This window comes from Anabrus simplex, chromosome 8 (assembly GCF_040414725.1).
Source record: "Anabrus simplex isolate iqAnaSimp1 chromosome 8, ASM4041472v1, whole genome shotgun sequence".
In the NCBI taxonomy this organism is placed as follows: domain Eukaryota; kingdom Metazoa; phylum Arthropoda; class Insecta; order Orthoptera; family Tettigoniidae; genus Anabrus; species Anabrus simplex.
Window position 1 is genome coordinate 99,433,773 of NC_090272.1, and position 14,411 is coordinate 99,448,183.

At 39.9% G+C, this 14,411-nt stretch overlaps 1 protein-coding gene across 1 annotated transcript in view; it reads left to right on the forward strand.

Annotated features, from left to right (window-relative positions):
• The window catches only part of LOC136879315 (uncharacterized), a 523,120-nt gene that overhangs the window by 232,595 nt on the left and 276,114 nt on the right, over positions 1–14,411 (forward strand). The window contains exon 3 of the mRNA XM_067153135.2: positions 9,229–9,362. Coding sequence (XP_067009236.2) covers positions 9,229–9,362 — 134 coding nt within the window. The remainder of the gene's footprint in view (positions 1–9,228; positions 9,363–14,411) is intronic.

Here is a 14,411-nt window from a genome sequence, read left to right on the forward strand (position 1 = left end):
AATTAAGGCCACGGCCGCTTCCTTCCAACTCCTAGGCCTTTCCTATCCCATCATCGCCATAAGACCTATCTGTGTCGGTGCGACGTAAAGCCGCTAGCAAAAAAAAAAAAAACGAATGAAATGCAACACTACTCCCACTTTTATTTTCTCTCTGTCTCTCCATCATCCGCTCGTTGATTAATGTTACCTGGCAGCTTTCTACCGATTATTCCGTTTTTGTTTCTATCTATTCCACAGCGCAGCGTTGTACATGATACGTACCCGGCAGCGTTTACAACGAATGTCATCAAGTAAGCAATGAACACGTGCAGAAGGTAAACGTGGGCCTCATTGGCATGGTAACCGACCTTGTACCTGGCATTATTGAGCGATCGCAAGGCCAACATACAACTCTTCCAGTTGTTTTAAGAGGAACTACAACTGGGCAATCATCCCCTATTAAAGGAAAGAATGGAAGAGGTCCGACACTTCGAAAAATCAAGCTATTGCAAGAGAAAAGGAAGGCCCACGAAGGGCGCGAAAATGAGACTCCCTAGACCTCGAAAACCTAATATCGACGGAGTCGGAAAAGAAAAGTTGGCCGTGTGGTTAGGGGCGCGCAGCTGTGAGCTTGCATCTGGGAGATAAGGGGTTCGAACCCAACTATCGGCAGTCCTGAGGATGGTTTTTCGTGGTTTCCCATTTTCATACCAGGCAAATGCTGGGGCTGTACCTAAAGTAAGGCCATGGCCGCTTCCTTCCCACTCCTAACCCTTTCCTATCCCATCGTCGCCATAAGACCTATCTGTGTCGGTGCGACGTAAAAGCGAATTGTAAAAAAAAAAAAGCAATGTCAGGCTCAACTTGATCGCCAATCCATGTTGAGAGTCCCTGGTTCCCGTTTTAGTCCCCTCTTATGACGCACAGCAGCTTTGACTTGTAGACGCTTCCGATAAGCTATTTGATGCTAGGCAGTGGTGAATGTAGACTTTCTGGAATTCGAGAAGAGACGCTGTCCTCTCTTATGCGTTTTCGAAAATTGCGCATTTTGAGTAAATTTTGCATTTTATCTGGTATTCAAGACACTTTAGAAAGTGGTTTAAGTTAGAGTTCGTGAAAAATTAAAACATAAAATTACACTTCTCTATAAACATTTCGCATAATGTCGCTCTTGCAAAAAGTCACTACCTATAATAGTGTATTATGGGGTGTAAACAAGATAAAAGAAAGCAACATTATCTCTGTACAAGTCATGAAAGCCCTTTGGGGAGTCGAAGGTAAAGGTTTCCACTGTTCTTAACCTCGACATTAAGTGGGATTGAGTGGTGATTTCTAAACCCGGCAGTTTTTGGCTTCTAGAATTAACCTACTAGGGCCGATGTCCTATGAGTTAGGCCCCTTTGGTGTAGGTCTAAGTGTCTCCCAAAAGTGTAAGTGCCAGCCTGAGTGGCTTAGACGGTTGAGGCGCTGGTCTTCTGACCCCAACGTGGCAGTGTCGATCCTGGCTCAAACCGGTGGTATTTGAAGGTGCTCAAATACGTCAGCCTCTTGTCGGTAGGTTTACTGGCACGTAGAAGAGCTCCTGCGTAACGAAATTCCGGCACATGGGCATCTCAGAAATTCGTAAAAGTAATTATTGGGACGTAAAGGAAAGTAACATTATAATTTAAAGTGGAAGTATCGTCTCCAAATTGTTCGAATTCCTAATCAGGAACTGAACAGACACCCTTACTGGAAAACTAACCATGCCTCGACTAGGCACATTCCCTAGGAATTAACGAAATCCAAAAATGAATGAATGAATGAATTAATTAATTAATGACTCGAATTTGTTAAATATTCTCCCATGTATATATCGTAGTGTTATTAAAGAACTACGTCAAATGTGTGTCAGCACCAGGATACGAACTTAATTATAATAGAAAGCCTACTCATAAGTTAGTGTCAGAACGAAAACCCGTCGCGACTGCCCGAGATACTCTGTGGCGTGAAGGTAAAGGTGAGATAGGCCGGGGCGATAGCAACCTAAGGTAATTGTACTCTGAAATATAACCAGACGCATTCGTCGTACCTCAGGGCAACAGCTGACGTGAGGCTTCTGGAATGCAACCGGCTGCTGCTGCTGAGGAAACTGCCCTCTATGAAGGCCGTGAAAATATTAGTAGAGCTCCATGGTGATAGAATACAAAGTTTCATATGCATTCTGTTCTTGGTCTATATTTGAGAATTGAAATATCCAGGGTGTGAAATTGCGGAGGGGAAGGAGTGTTCCCCGATTTTATTTTCAAGATTTCTACTCATAAAAATTGCCCGGCGATATTTTTTTAATTATAAAATAGTGAGGAAAATATAGAACACATATATTACTGAAATTAATTACTTTTATTCCACATATTTCCATTAAAAATTCAGCAATAATATGCATAATATAGAAATAGGAGAATGACTGCCAGACCTTGAGCAATAAAACAACGTAGCAGTGGGAACTCCGCACCTATTGTTCATTGTTCTCTATTTTAATGTAAGATTTTGTAGTGCACTGCAATCTGAATATCAAAATAATTCACTTGTATCAGAGTCCTCATAGTGGCAAGTCTTGCAAGCGCGCACCACACACGCACTTTCATTGTGTTCTATCATTATTTTGTAACTACAACCCCCCCCCCCCACTAATCACCCGAATTTGGCTACGCTACTGCTTTTTATAACAACAGAATTTAAACAAAAAATTTAAAATTTACATTTTTCTGGGTGAGGGGTTACTTCAACTTAGAGGGGAATTATATGCCCCCTTCACGCCGGGCAATGCTGAAATAAACACTAATTAAGACCTGTGATTCTTCTCCCTCCCACCATTTCTTTCTGATTTCCCACCCTGAAAATATTGTCACTCTTGTGTCTTCTGGACTGTTTAAAAGTTCAGTAGCGTAACACAATTTTGGTCGGAAGGGGCGAGAGTTTGAGTTCTTGCTTTTCACCTTTCATCTGTATCGATTCGAGACATTACACAGTATGCCATTCACTAGATTAACGATAATAGATGTCCCGTTCTTAAGTGTTGTTCTCATTAAGTAAAGCGAACCAAAGTACACATGGGCTAACACAGTGCACGGGTTACGTGTTGGTGCGTCGCGGCGTGTTCTGTCATGGGATACTGGGCCCTTATGTCGTCGAGAATCTGCACATAAGGTATGGACAGAGTAAATAAATAAGTCCAAAACAAAAATTAATGGAGTGCAGTCGAATGAAGTCAGGTGATGCAGAAAATATTAGATTAGGAAATGAAGTCTTAAAGGAGGTAGATGAATATTGTTAGTTGGGCAGTAAAATAACTAACGATGGCAGAAGTAAGGAAGACATAAAATCCAGGCTAGCACAAGCAAGACCTTTCTTAAGGAAAGAAATCTGCTCATTTCGAACATTGATGGAGGAATTAGAAATATGTTTTTGAAGACTTCCGTCTGGAGTGTGGAATTGTATGGAATTGAAACAAGGACGATACTTAGCTTAGAAAGAAAGATAATAGAGCCTTTTGAAATGTGGTGTTACAGAAGAATGGTGAAGTTGAGATGGGTTGATCGAATCACGAATGAAAAGACACTGAATCGAATTGGTGAGAGGAGAAAGTTTTGGCTAAATTTGTCGAGAATATGAGGCAGAATGATAGGACACACCTTAAGACAATCAGGACTTGTTCAGTTGGTTCTTGAGGGAAGTGTAGGTGGTAAGAATGTATGGATAGATCAAGGTATGAATATGACAAGCAGATTAGGGCAAATGTCGGATGTAGTAGTAGTTATGTAGAAATGAATAGACTATCACATGGTAGGGTGGCACGGATAGCTGCATCAAACACGTCTATGGACTTATAATTCAAACGAAAACTGCAGAGAATTCCAAACAATGGACAAGGTGGTCTACAGAGAATTCATTTGTAATACATTCGTACGGGATCACTCCAAGGTCTTACCCCTCCAACGACAATGGATGCAACAAGATGGATCTACAGCCCACACTGCAGGAAAGTCGCTTACCTGTCTGCGACGACACTTTGGAAATCGCCTAATTTCTCGTAGAACTCCATCCTTGTACCTTTCCTGTTCCTCGGATCACCCGGTCCCAGAAGGGCGGCTACCAACGCAACAGAAGATAGCAAATAACAGCTTTCAACAAAGATAGATCATTTTCCAATAACTACTGACACTTTCTGTCATGGTCTCAGTCAATTTTATTGCCTACCGGTGCCAAAGGCCCCTACTGCAATAATTCAATTGATGCTTCAGTTTCACATTTTGCTCATGATTTCATCAGCGGCCTTGAAGATGTTTTTTTTTGTGACATTCATTTTAGTGCTTGTTTTTCACGCCCTCATGTCGTTGGCATTATATCACTGTCACACTGTTTTTCCACTAAAAATGTTTTAATGAACCGTTTTAATTAGAAATTTTGTAACAGAATAAGTTTTAGTCTCTGACAAAATAATTTTATGGTTTAATCATTGACAGTGTTTCCAACATGTTTGTATAATGTATCATTTCTCACATTTTTATGTACTGAATTTTAGTAACTGGCTAAACTGTTAGTTTCGATATTAATATAAGGTATACCCTTGAAGATTGTTTTAAGACTGAAGATGCCCTGAATTTGGGGCGAAACATGTCCCATTTAACTGATAGTATGTTTATGAAACTGCTGTAAGTGGAAATTAATGTATTGAATAGGTGGATTAAAGATCGCCTTTATTGTTTTTGAACTATAAATTTTCAATACGGACCAAAAATGAGATTTATAACATGTAAAACCACACACATACCAAACTTCTCTAATTGACCGTTGTGGATAAGCGAATGGCTCGTCCGCCGCATCTGACGTTTATTTCACTTCGCTTCCGGACCGATCAGCGTTGCAGTGTTGCCATAATGCACGCCCGAATGGAACTAGAATTTAGGTTTTCAATATTTATTACTTAAACCTGAAACACTATGACTGTGCGTTGCACGAGATATGTACATAAAAACATTAATACGTGCATGTGGTGTGCCATCGAAATCGTGTTCATGTGTCACAAGGTGACACGCGTGACATATGTTCGCCATCCCTGATCTAGACTTTCAAGGTGTGCTGGCATTTATGAACATGAGTGTACGTGTGAATTTCTATATTAATGTGTTGTATTTACAATGCTAAGATAATAGTTGGTAATTGGACTGCTTAATCTACTGTGAATTATAGTGTAAAATTAAAATATTGTACACATGCGATGGTTCAGTAAAATTGATATTAGAGTCCTTCTTAACTTGATGATGCTGTGTTGACATACAGTTTTCCGATGCGTCGGTGAAAACTGATGATATGGTGCATATCAGTTACGGAGAGAAAACATTTTAATGCACATTATAGATTGAGATTCATCTTATAATACTAACCTTTGTAACAGAACTGAGCAAAATGATTTGATCGCAAGTCTGTGTAGATTGATATATTCACAATATGCACCAAATCATCAGTTTTTACCGACGCATCGGAAAACTGTGTGTCAACACAGCATCATCAAGTTAAGAAGGACTCTAATACCAATTTTATTGAACCATCTCATGTGTACAATATTTTAATTTTCACTTTTAACAGCATTCAAGTCTTGTACTCAGAACATTCCAGCACATTCTTCACCGTTTTAACTGACGCATTTGGCAGTCCGAATTATTTTAATATGTTTTTGTTCTTGTCCTTTGTGCTTAAACTTAAAACTTCTCGGCTGATGATGCCTACATGATAGATGAGACATGTTCCGTTATTTTTAAATGTTATTTAAATAATTAAATAAAAGACTTTTAGTATTGTAAAGGTGGAACATTTGACCATACCTTTTAAATATACGTACGACGATACGGGCTTCATAATGAAATTTATTTTATGCAATAATTATGTTTTAACCTTACTCTATATTCACACTACTGTAAGTGATCGTTGCCACTGGAATATTTCCCAATTGCGATGTGTTTGTTAATAATATCAACGCTCATGTCGATCATCGATAAATGCTCACGGTAAAAGCCACAGAAAAATCTATTCGATAGTTCTTGAGATTAGCTCGCACAGACAGTCACCTTCCATTTTTATATGAATATTAATTTTATTTTGTTGTAATGTCACGGTAACAGGTAAAGGCGTTGGTGACATTTCATGTAGCCAGAATGATTGACATTACGATCTTCTCTTTGTCTAGCATAAAATGAGGTCTGACCACAAGTGTCGCCTTTCACTTCTTAGAAACGTTCTCTACCTGATCGATTCTCGGCTTACTCACCAACTTCGGTAACCAGAAATCAACCCACTGACAGAGCTCAAATGGCAAGTAATTCGCCGAATAGGAACTGTTTCTCATACACCTGGTGTGTAGTTCATATTTCAGTTCTGTAACTTTGCCCTTAAAAAGCACAACAGAGGAGAAACAACAGAATGGAAACACATTGATAAATACCAGAGCAATGAGGGAAACGGTTAATATCGACCCTATAAACAGTTACGTGAAAACAGCCAACATTTGGAATAATAATAATAATAATAATAATAATAATAATAATAATAATAATAATAATAATAATAATAATTTATTTTGTGCTAGTGGTTTAACGCCGCACTAACACAACACATCGAAGGTCTTCGGCGACGGAAAGATGGGAAAGAGCTAGCCAGGTTTAGAAACGTAACGCCCGTGGCCTTAGTTAAGGTACAATGCCAACATTTGCCTAATATGAAAATGACTAACCACCTAAAACCATCTTCAGGACTGCCGACAGTGGGATTAGAACCTATCCAACTTGCAAATGCCACTTCAAATCAAATCAAATCAAAACAAATCCAATCCAATCCAATCCAATCCAATCAAATGAAATCATTTTATTTGCAAATGAGGTGTCTCCTTGGGTGGCAAATGAAACACAATAGTATATTTTTATTAAGCAGAGTTCCTGAAGGGCCTTCAGAGCTACGCGCCCCTAATCACGCGGCCAACTCGCTTGGTTATTAATTAATGGTGAATAATTAATTAGTGAGTTAATAATGTCCATGTCAGTTCTGGAATACGTGATCCTGATTTAAAATATTACTAGAAGATTTTTATTCCGCACCCTGATGGGGTATGGCGGGCCTCCTAGGGGTTGACGCCCTCTCTAAGGCCAGGAGATGTGTTGGGGTGAATTGGGGTCCGGAGAAGTGTGAGACTGGAGCGGCCGTGGCCTATGAAAGGAATTTGTCTGCGTGAGGAGAATAGACAAACCGGGCGAGTTGACCGTACGGTTAGGGGCGTGCAGCTGTGAGCTTGCATCCCGGAGATAGTGGGTTCGGAACCCACTCTTGGCAGCCCTGAAGATGGTTTTCCGTGGTTTCCTATTTTCACACCAGGCAAAGCCTGGGGCTGTACCTTAATTAATATCACGGCCACTTCCTTCCCACCCCTAGGTCTTTCCTACACCATCGTCGCCGTAAGACCTGTGTCAGTGCGATGTAAAGCAATATGCAAATTTTAAAAAAATAGGATAGGAAACCTTTCTCAGGATAGCAGACAGTGAGACCAACACACCATCTGCCAAATGCAGATCTCTGTTTAAAGCCATAGCCACTACTAATACTACTTTTAAAAAATTCATTCTGTTCGCTGATGGGGTGGGGCGCACCTCCTAGAGAGTAACGCTGTCTCTCAAGACAGGGAGATTTGTATCCAATATGTGATTTGCGGAGAAGGTGAGGTGAGTGCGGCCGTGGCCAATAATAGGCACTGTCCCGGCATTCGCTTTGCTGCAGATGATTTGAAAATCACGGATAAACTATTCTCGGGACAGCGGATTATGGAGTCCAACCCCGTCAGTCTTGTGAATGTAGTGCTGCAAGGCTAGCAAACGATTTCAAGTTCCTATTTAAACAGAAATAAACATAATTATTTCTAAATATTTGAGTGTCAATTGATAGAATCTGATGATGTCTTTCAAGAATAAAAGTGCCAAACTATTTTAATTAAGATTCTTTTTCAGGTACAATTCTGTTACCATTTCAGGTTGTTTAAAAATGTATTAACTCAAAAATTAGTTTCGGCACACTGAGGAGCCTAAAAATTATACATTAACTGAATTGAAACTGAAGAGAGATTGCTTCAGATATTTCAAAATAGGCTAGACTCATCATAGACTAAAGGCAAAGTCTTGTCGCTGCAACCATTCTCCTCTCAGTCCTGCTGTTCTCTTCACTTCCTTGTAGTCTTTACCTCCCATCAAGCTTCTCTTCCTTGTTCTTCCTTTTCCTTTATTTCCTAATATTTTTCCTTCAAGGACGTTTACTACCAAGTCATTATGTCTCAGGATATGACCTACAAGTTCTATCTTTCTTCTTTCTATATCCTTTAACATCCGTTGCTCATTGATTTCCTTTAGAACATCTCGATTCGTCGTTTTCTTTTCTCAGTCCAGAATGTCCTCGCTATTTTCCTCCAAATGCACATTTCGTTTGCTTCCACCGAATTTCCTTTTTTCACTAGTCCAGCTCTCACAACCGTAACGTAGCACACTCCAGACGAATTTTGAAAAGCCCTTCTTGTTTCCAAACTTATATGAGTTTTGATAAAAGAACCGTGCATCCCATATCTGAGAGGAAAACATAACATTCGCCCAGAAAACTGGTCCGTGATGGATCTGCTATTTGGAAGCAGATGCAGTATACCTAAGCATACCTGGGAAATATTGAAAAAACTTAGAATCCAGCATACGACATTGGAAAAAATTATAGTGGACATTTAAAAAAATAGTGACAATCTTAAATAATCACTTATGCTACTCGTAAATGATAAATCAACTAGTATTTCTTTTCAGTACAATAATTTTAATATTCTCGGTTATCATCGCCTAAATTATAAAAATTCAAGATTCTTGTGGTGATGTCTTTTGAAATTTATTTATTTATTTATTTATTTATTTATTTATTTATTTATTTATTTATTTATTTATTTATTTTGAAAGGCCTGTTTAGCGTGAGCTATTATTCTTTTGATTTCTTGGTGTATCTATTCTTTTCAGTTATAATGCTTCCTATGTAACAGAAATGTTGCACTTGTTCTATTTTGGAATTTCGTATTCTTATGTTTGTATTATCTTTCCTGCTATCTATACCATACTAATCCTCTAAAATATTATATAACCGTACGCCATTAAAAGTTCGTTTACAGTAAAAACTAAGTTGTTATATTTTCTGTTGTTTCAGGTGACAAGTCTCTTGTTGGAGGCGGAGCGTCGGAAGCTGAGTGTGCTTCAGCGCGAACTTCAGGTGGCTTTGGCAGAGGGCGGATCCATCAAGGCCAAGGAACATCAGAAGCAAGAACTCATTGTTGCCATCTCGTGAGTATTGCTGATACTAACTGTTGGGGAGTTGCTAGTGCGCATCTCGTGTTCCGGAGCCTGCGCACGTCACGATGAAAATATCGAGCACGTGGAGATAAAACACCTCTGAGCTGATTCAGCAGCAGACGGCTGCATTGGCTGGTAGAGGTCGTCACTGCGACACTGGCTTATTGCGGACATAAACTGTTCTGTGAATAGGAAGCAATTTCATGGATTCTCTGTATTTAACTATAGCGAATAGAAATAATACTATTCTTTTATGGTTTTGGAGCAGTATCTTTCTATGTAAAGTGTACTAGAGAATCAATTTTCAAGCAAGTGGCTTCGCGGTTTGAGTCCCTTAGTTATCGGTTTGCATTCGGGAGACAGTGGGTTCGAACCCCACTGTCGGCAGCACTGACGGTTGTTTTCTGTGGTTTTCATTTTCACTACAGACAATGCCGGGGCTCTTGCTTAATTAAAGCCACGGGCTCTTCCTGCCCAGTCTTAGCCCTTTCCTATCTCATCATCACCCTAAGCCCTATGTATGTTGGTGCCACGTAATAATAATAATAATAATAATAATAATAATAATAATAATAATAATAATAATAATAATCAGCTGTATCAAAGCTGTGCTTTATACCTTTGTAGCACAAGATTCTATCTAACAGTTTATTCAGTTCCAATTAGAATATAAAACTCTGGAGAATCTGAAGTTTCCTAATTTAGCCAGTAATTAACGACAAGAAATGTAGGGCACACACATCAAAGAGAGATCAGATAAATGTTGCCCGAGTTACGGAGAGAAAACATTTTAATGCACATTATATATTAAGATTTATCTTATATCACTAACCTTTGTAATAGAACTGAGCAAAATTCTTTTTATCGCAAGTCTATGTAGATTGATAGATTCACCACCTTCCGTGAAATAAAAATATCTAACACCGTACGAAACTAATTGGGAGCGCTTGAGTTGTGGGCTCGAACCCTACCGTCCTCAGTCCTGAAGATTGCTTTCCGTGGTTTCCCATTTCCACACCAGGCAAGTAGTGGGACTGTAACTACATTAAAGCCACGGTCACTTTCTGCACTCTCCTAGCCGTTTCGTATCCGATTGTCGCCGTAAAACTATCTAAGTTGGCGCAGCTACTTACACATAATAATAATAATAATAATAATAATAATAATAATAATAATAATAATAATAATAATAATAATTTCGTGTGGCTATTTCTAGCCGAGTGCAACCCTTGTAAGGCAGACCCTCCGATGAGGGTGGGCGGCCTCTGCCATGTGTAGGTAACTGCGTGTTATGTGTGGTGTGTGATTCGCAGGGATGTTGGGGACAGCACAAACACCCAGCCCCCGAGCCGCTGGAATTAACCAATGAAGCTTAAAATCCCCGACCCGGCCGGGAATCGAACCCGGGACCCTCTGAACCGAAGGCCAGTACGCTGACCATTCAGCCAACGAGTCGGATAATAATAATAATAATAATAATAATAATAATAATAATAATAATAACTGTCCAAATCCTTCCGTCAATGGTCAGTGTAGAGGGTTTCGGTTCAGTGATTTGTAGGTTCGATTCCCGTGCACACCGCAAACCCACAGTAGTCAGTACATCCATCCACTTGGGATTGGCGTAGGAAAGGACATCCGGCCATAAAATTTGGCTAAATCCATATGTGACGCTGACCCCAAGTAATTAGGAGTGCTTGAGTTAACACTACATACAGTATATGACCAAGAAAGAAAGAAAGAAAGAAAGAACAAATATGTTGTGTCGAGCACTTAACGGGAGATAATTGCTGAGAATGTTCAAAGAGGCAATATTTGTACCTGAGACATATGCTTCGAGAACATATTGCCAAAATGTCATGGGTGAAATAATATTATTAATGGGCCGTAGAGGAGCCTCGCTCCCTCTTCTTTGAAATCCATTCATTCCATTCCCGTTTCTGCAACAAAAGCGACATCGTCAGTAAATCTTACGCTGTTTAACCACCTTCCATTTAATTTAATTCTTTTGTGTTCCCCTTCAGAGTAATAATAGCTTCTTTAAATGTACAAATTGAAAACGTTGAATGACGAAACGCACGCCTGTCGTATCCCTCTTATTATGTTTGCCATGCTCTTAACGCCCGTTAGTTCAATTTCGGTGCTTTTTGATTATACAAATTTAGTTAAGGTGCCTAGTCTTCCAAACAAGACAACATTTTGTAATGTTGGAGACATTTCATTGAAAACAAAGTATGGGTCCCCATACTCCGAGAAACGTAAAATTAAACAATTTCCTAAATTCTGCCGAAATTTGAAGGGCTAAAGGGCCGGAAAGTGTTTCAAATTGAGAGGGATAAGTCTATCAAACTAAAAAAAAAAAATATTCGAAAATCACTTCATATCAGTTCCAGAAAAATCTCTTAAAATAGCTTGCTTCTTTACTCCTTGCCTTATTGATTCAAGTCCTAGCCAAATTAACTTATTTATACAGGGTGAAGCGAAATTCGCGCACTCGGGCGTCGCAGTGCGACTCCTCACATGTCAGCAATAAAAAAAATGTCTCACAAAAGTTAGTCCTGCGAGTATATCCGGCAGAAAAAGGACGTTGAAGAGTGGCAATCTGGCAACACTGTAACCACATGTAGGGTAAGTACCTTTGTCAGCACATATTAGTCGTGCTGTACAGGTGGTGCAGTGGATAGAGGTTTGGGTTAGAATGCAGGAGGTTCAGGAGATGATCCTGGGTTGAGGCGTATGTTTTTTCTCGTAAATGTAATCCAGGTGGTATGATATCTGGCATCTTAATCGTAAACAGCGAATAAATTGACGCCCAGGACATGAAGAGGCCGTATTTCAAAGCTGACCAATGAAAACGATTGTTCGTCCATTTCTAGGATCGTAGGATGTAAATACAAATGGTTTCGAGAGGACCCGCTGCAATCGCTATTGACGATTAAGATGCCAGATATCATACCACCTGGACTACATTTACGAAATAAAAACATATCCCTCAACCCAGGATCGACCTCTCGACGTCCTGCATGCTAATTCAAAACTCTCTCCGCTGCATCAACTGTACAGCACGACTAACATGTGCTGACAGAGGTACTTTCCCTACATGCAGTTACAGTGTTGCCAGATTGCCACTCTTCAACGTCGTTTTTCTGCCGGATATATTCGCAGGACGAACTTTTGTGAGAGACATTTTCTTATTGCTGGCATGTGAGGAGTCGCACTGCGACGCCCGAGTGCGCGAATTTCGCTTCACCTTGTATAATTCTTCCTGCAATGTATTATTTGGTTAAATACCCTCAAGACTTTCATTTTTCATTTTTTTTAATTGTCCACACCGAATGTAGTTATAAGAGCTTAACTGAAACTCTGCATTGATTCACATTAGCGCTTGTAGTGGTAAAAGAGGCACACTGCTAATTTAATCGACCGGATAACGATGATTAAGAAAATAATTTTAATTTTTAGGTATAGATAAAGAAGAAGATATCATCGTACTGTATTATATTTTACCTACCTAAAACTCATAGCTCATATCCCTAGGACGCTTTTGAACATTGAGTTGCTTCCCTGAAGGGCTAAAACTGTAGATTTGTCACTGCTTGAAATAAATGGCATTGAGCGGTGTTAAAATGCAACAACTTCGTATCGTTCGCCTTCAAGCACGTTTAAGAACACTTGCTTGAAAAAATGCGTCACCAGGGTACCTCATGAAAAATATCGCAATTAAAGGGAAGTTCAATATTACAGATATTTATGATACAGTAGTCCTTAGAGATGAAGCTTCTACGGCCTGTTAATAGTTATTTACTTTACATTACATGAACCGCAAGTGAACATTTACGTTGAGTTGAGAGGTGGTGGTGGTGGTGGTTCTAAGGGGAAGCACAACATGGCAACCATCCTCTATTAACATTAATCAGAGGGAAACGGAAGGGGTCCCACATTTCGAAGAATGAAGGTGTCGGAAATGCAAAGACAAATGCCACGAAGAGGGTGAAAATGAAAAACTCCGTAGGCCTCGACTGCTGTAATACTTTCAGGGTCGGAAAACAACAAAAGTTGACTAAGAGAGGTCGGATAGGATAGATGAAAGAGGGGAGCCTGGCACAAGTGAGTGAAAGCAAGGCCAGGACTCAGCTAAAGGCCCCATGATCTCCAACCCACGCTCCCAAGTTAAGAGCCCCTGGGGCTATGAGTTGAGAGCAATTCATGAAAGACTTCCGCCTTTGTAGCATACATAATTAATTTCATAATATGTTAATTTCCTTATTTTTATTTGAATATATATTTGTCAAATAGAGACATTCGACCGCAGTTAGGGATGTCCGCATGACAAAAAGTATTTATGCCACTAGAAAAATTATACACCAATAATGAAATATCAAATGTGGATTACTAAGACACTAAAGACAAGAACATCACAAAACAACATTTTCCCCTTTACGAGAATCAAATGAACATAAACATATCTCTCGATCATGGCCATCCATAAAAGGCTGCTGATTTCACATGACTACCGGCTGAGTGGCTCAGACGGTTGAGGCGCTGGCTCACTCCGGTGGTATTTGAAGGTGCTCATATACGTCAGCCTCAGGTCGGTAGATTTACTGGCACGTAAAAGAACTCCCGCGGGACTAAATTCCGGCACCTCGGCGTCTCCGAAAACCGTAAATTAGTTCGTGGGACGTAAAGGAATTCTTCTTCTTCTTATTATTATTATTATTATTTCTTTCTTTCTTTCTTTCTTTCTTTCTTTCTTTCTTTCTTTCTTTATCGGTTTATCGTCCAGGGTTGGCTTTTTCCCTCGGACTTAGCGAGGGATCCCACCTCCACCGCATCAAGGGCAGTGTCCTGGAGCTTCAGACATCGGGTCGGGGATACAACTGGGGAGAATGACCAGTACCTCGCCCAGGCGGTCTCACCTGCTATGTTGAACAGGGGCCTTGCGGGGGGATGGGAATATTGGAAGGGATAGGCAAGGAAGTGGGAAGGAAGTGGCCGTGGCCTTAAGTTAAGTACCATTCCGGCATTTGTCTGAAGGAG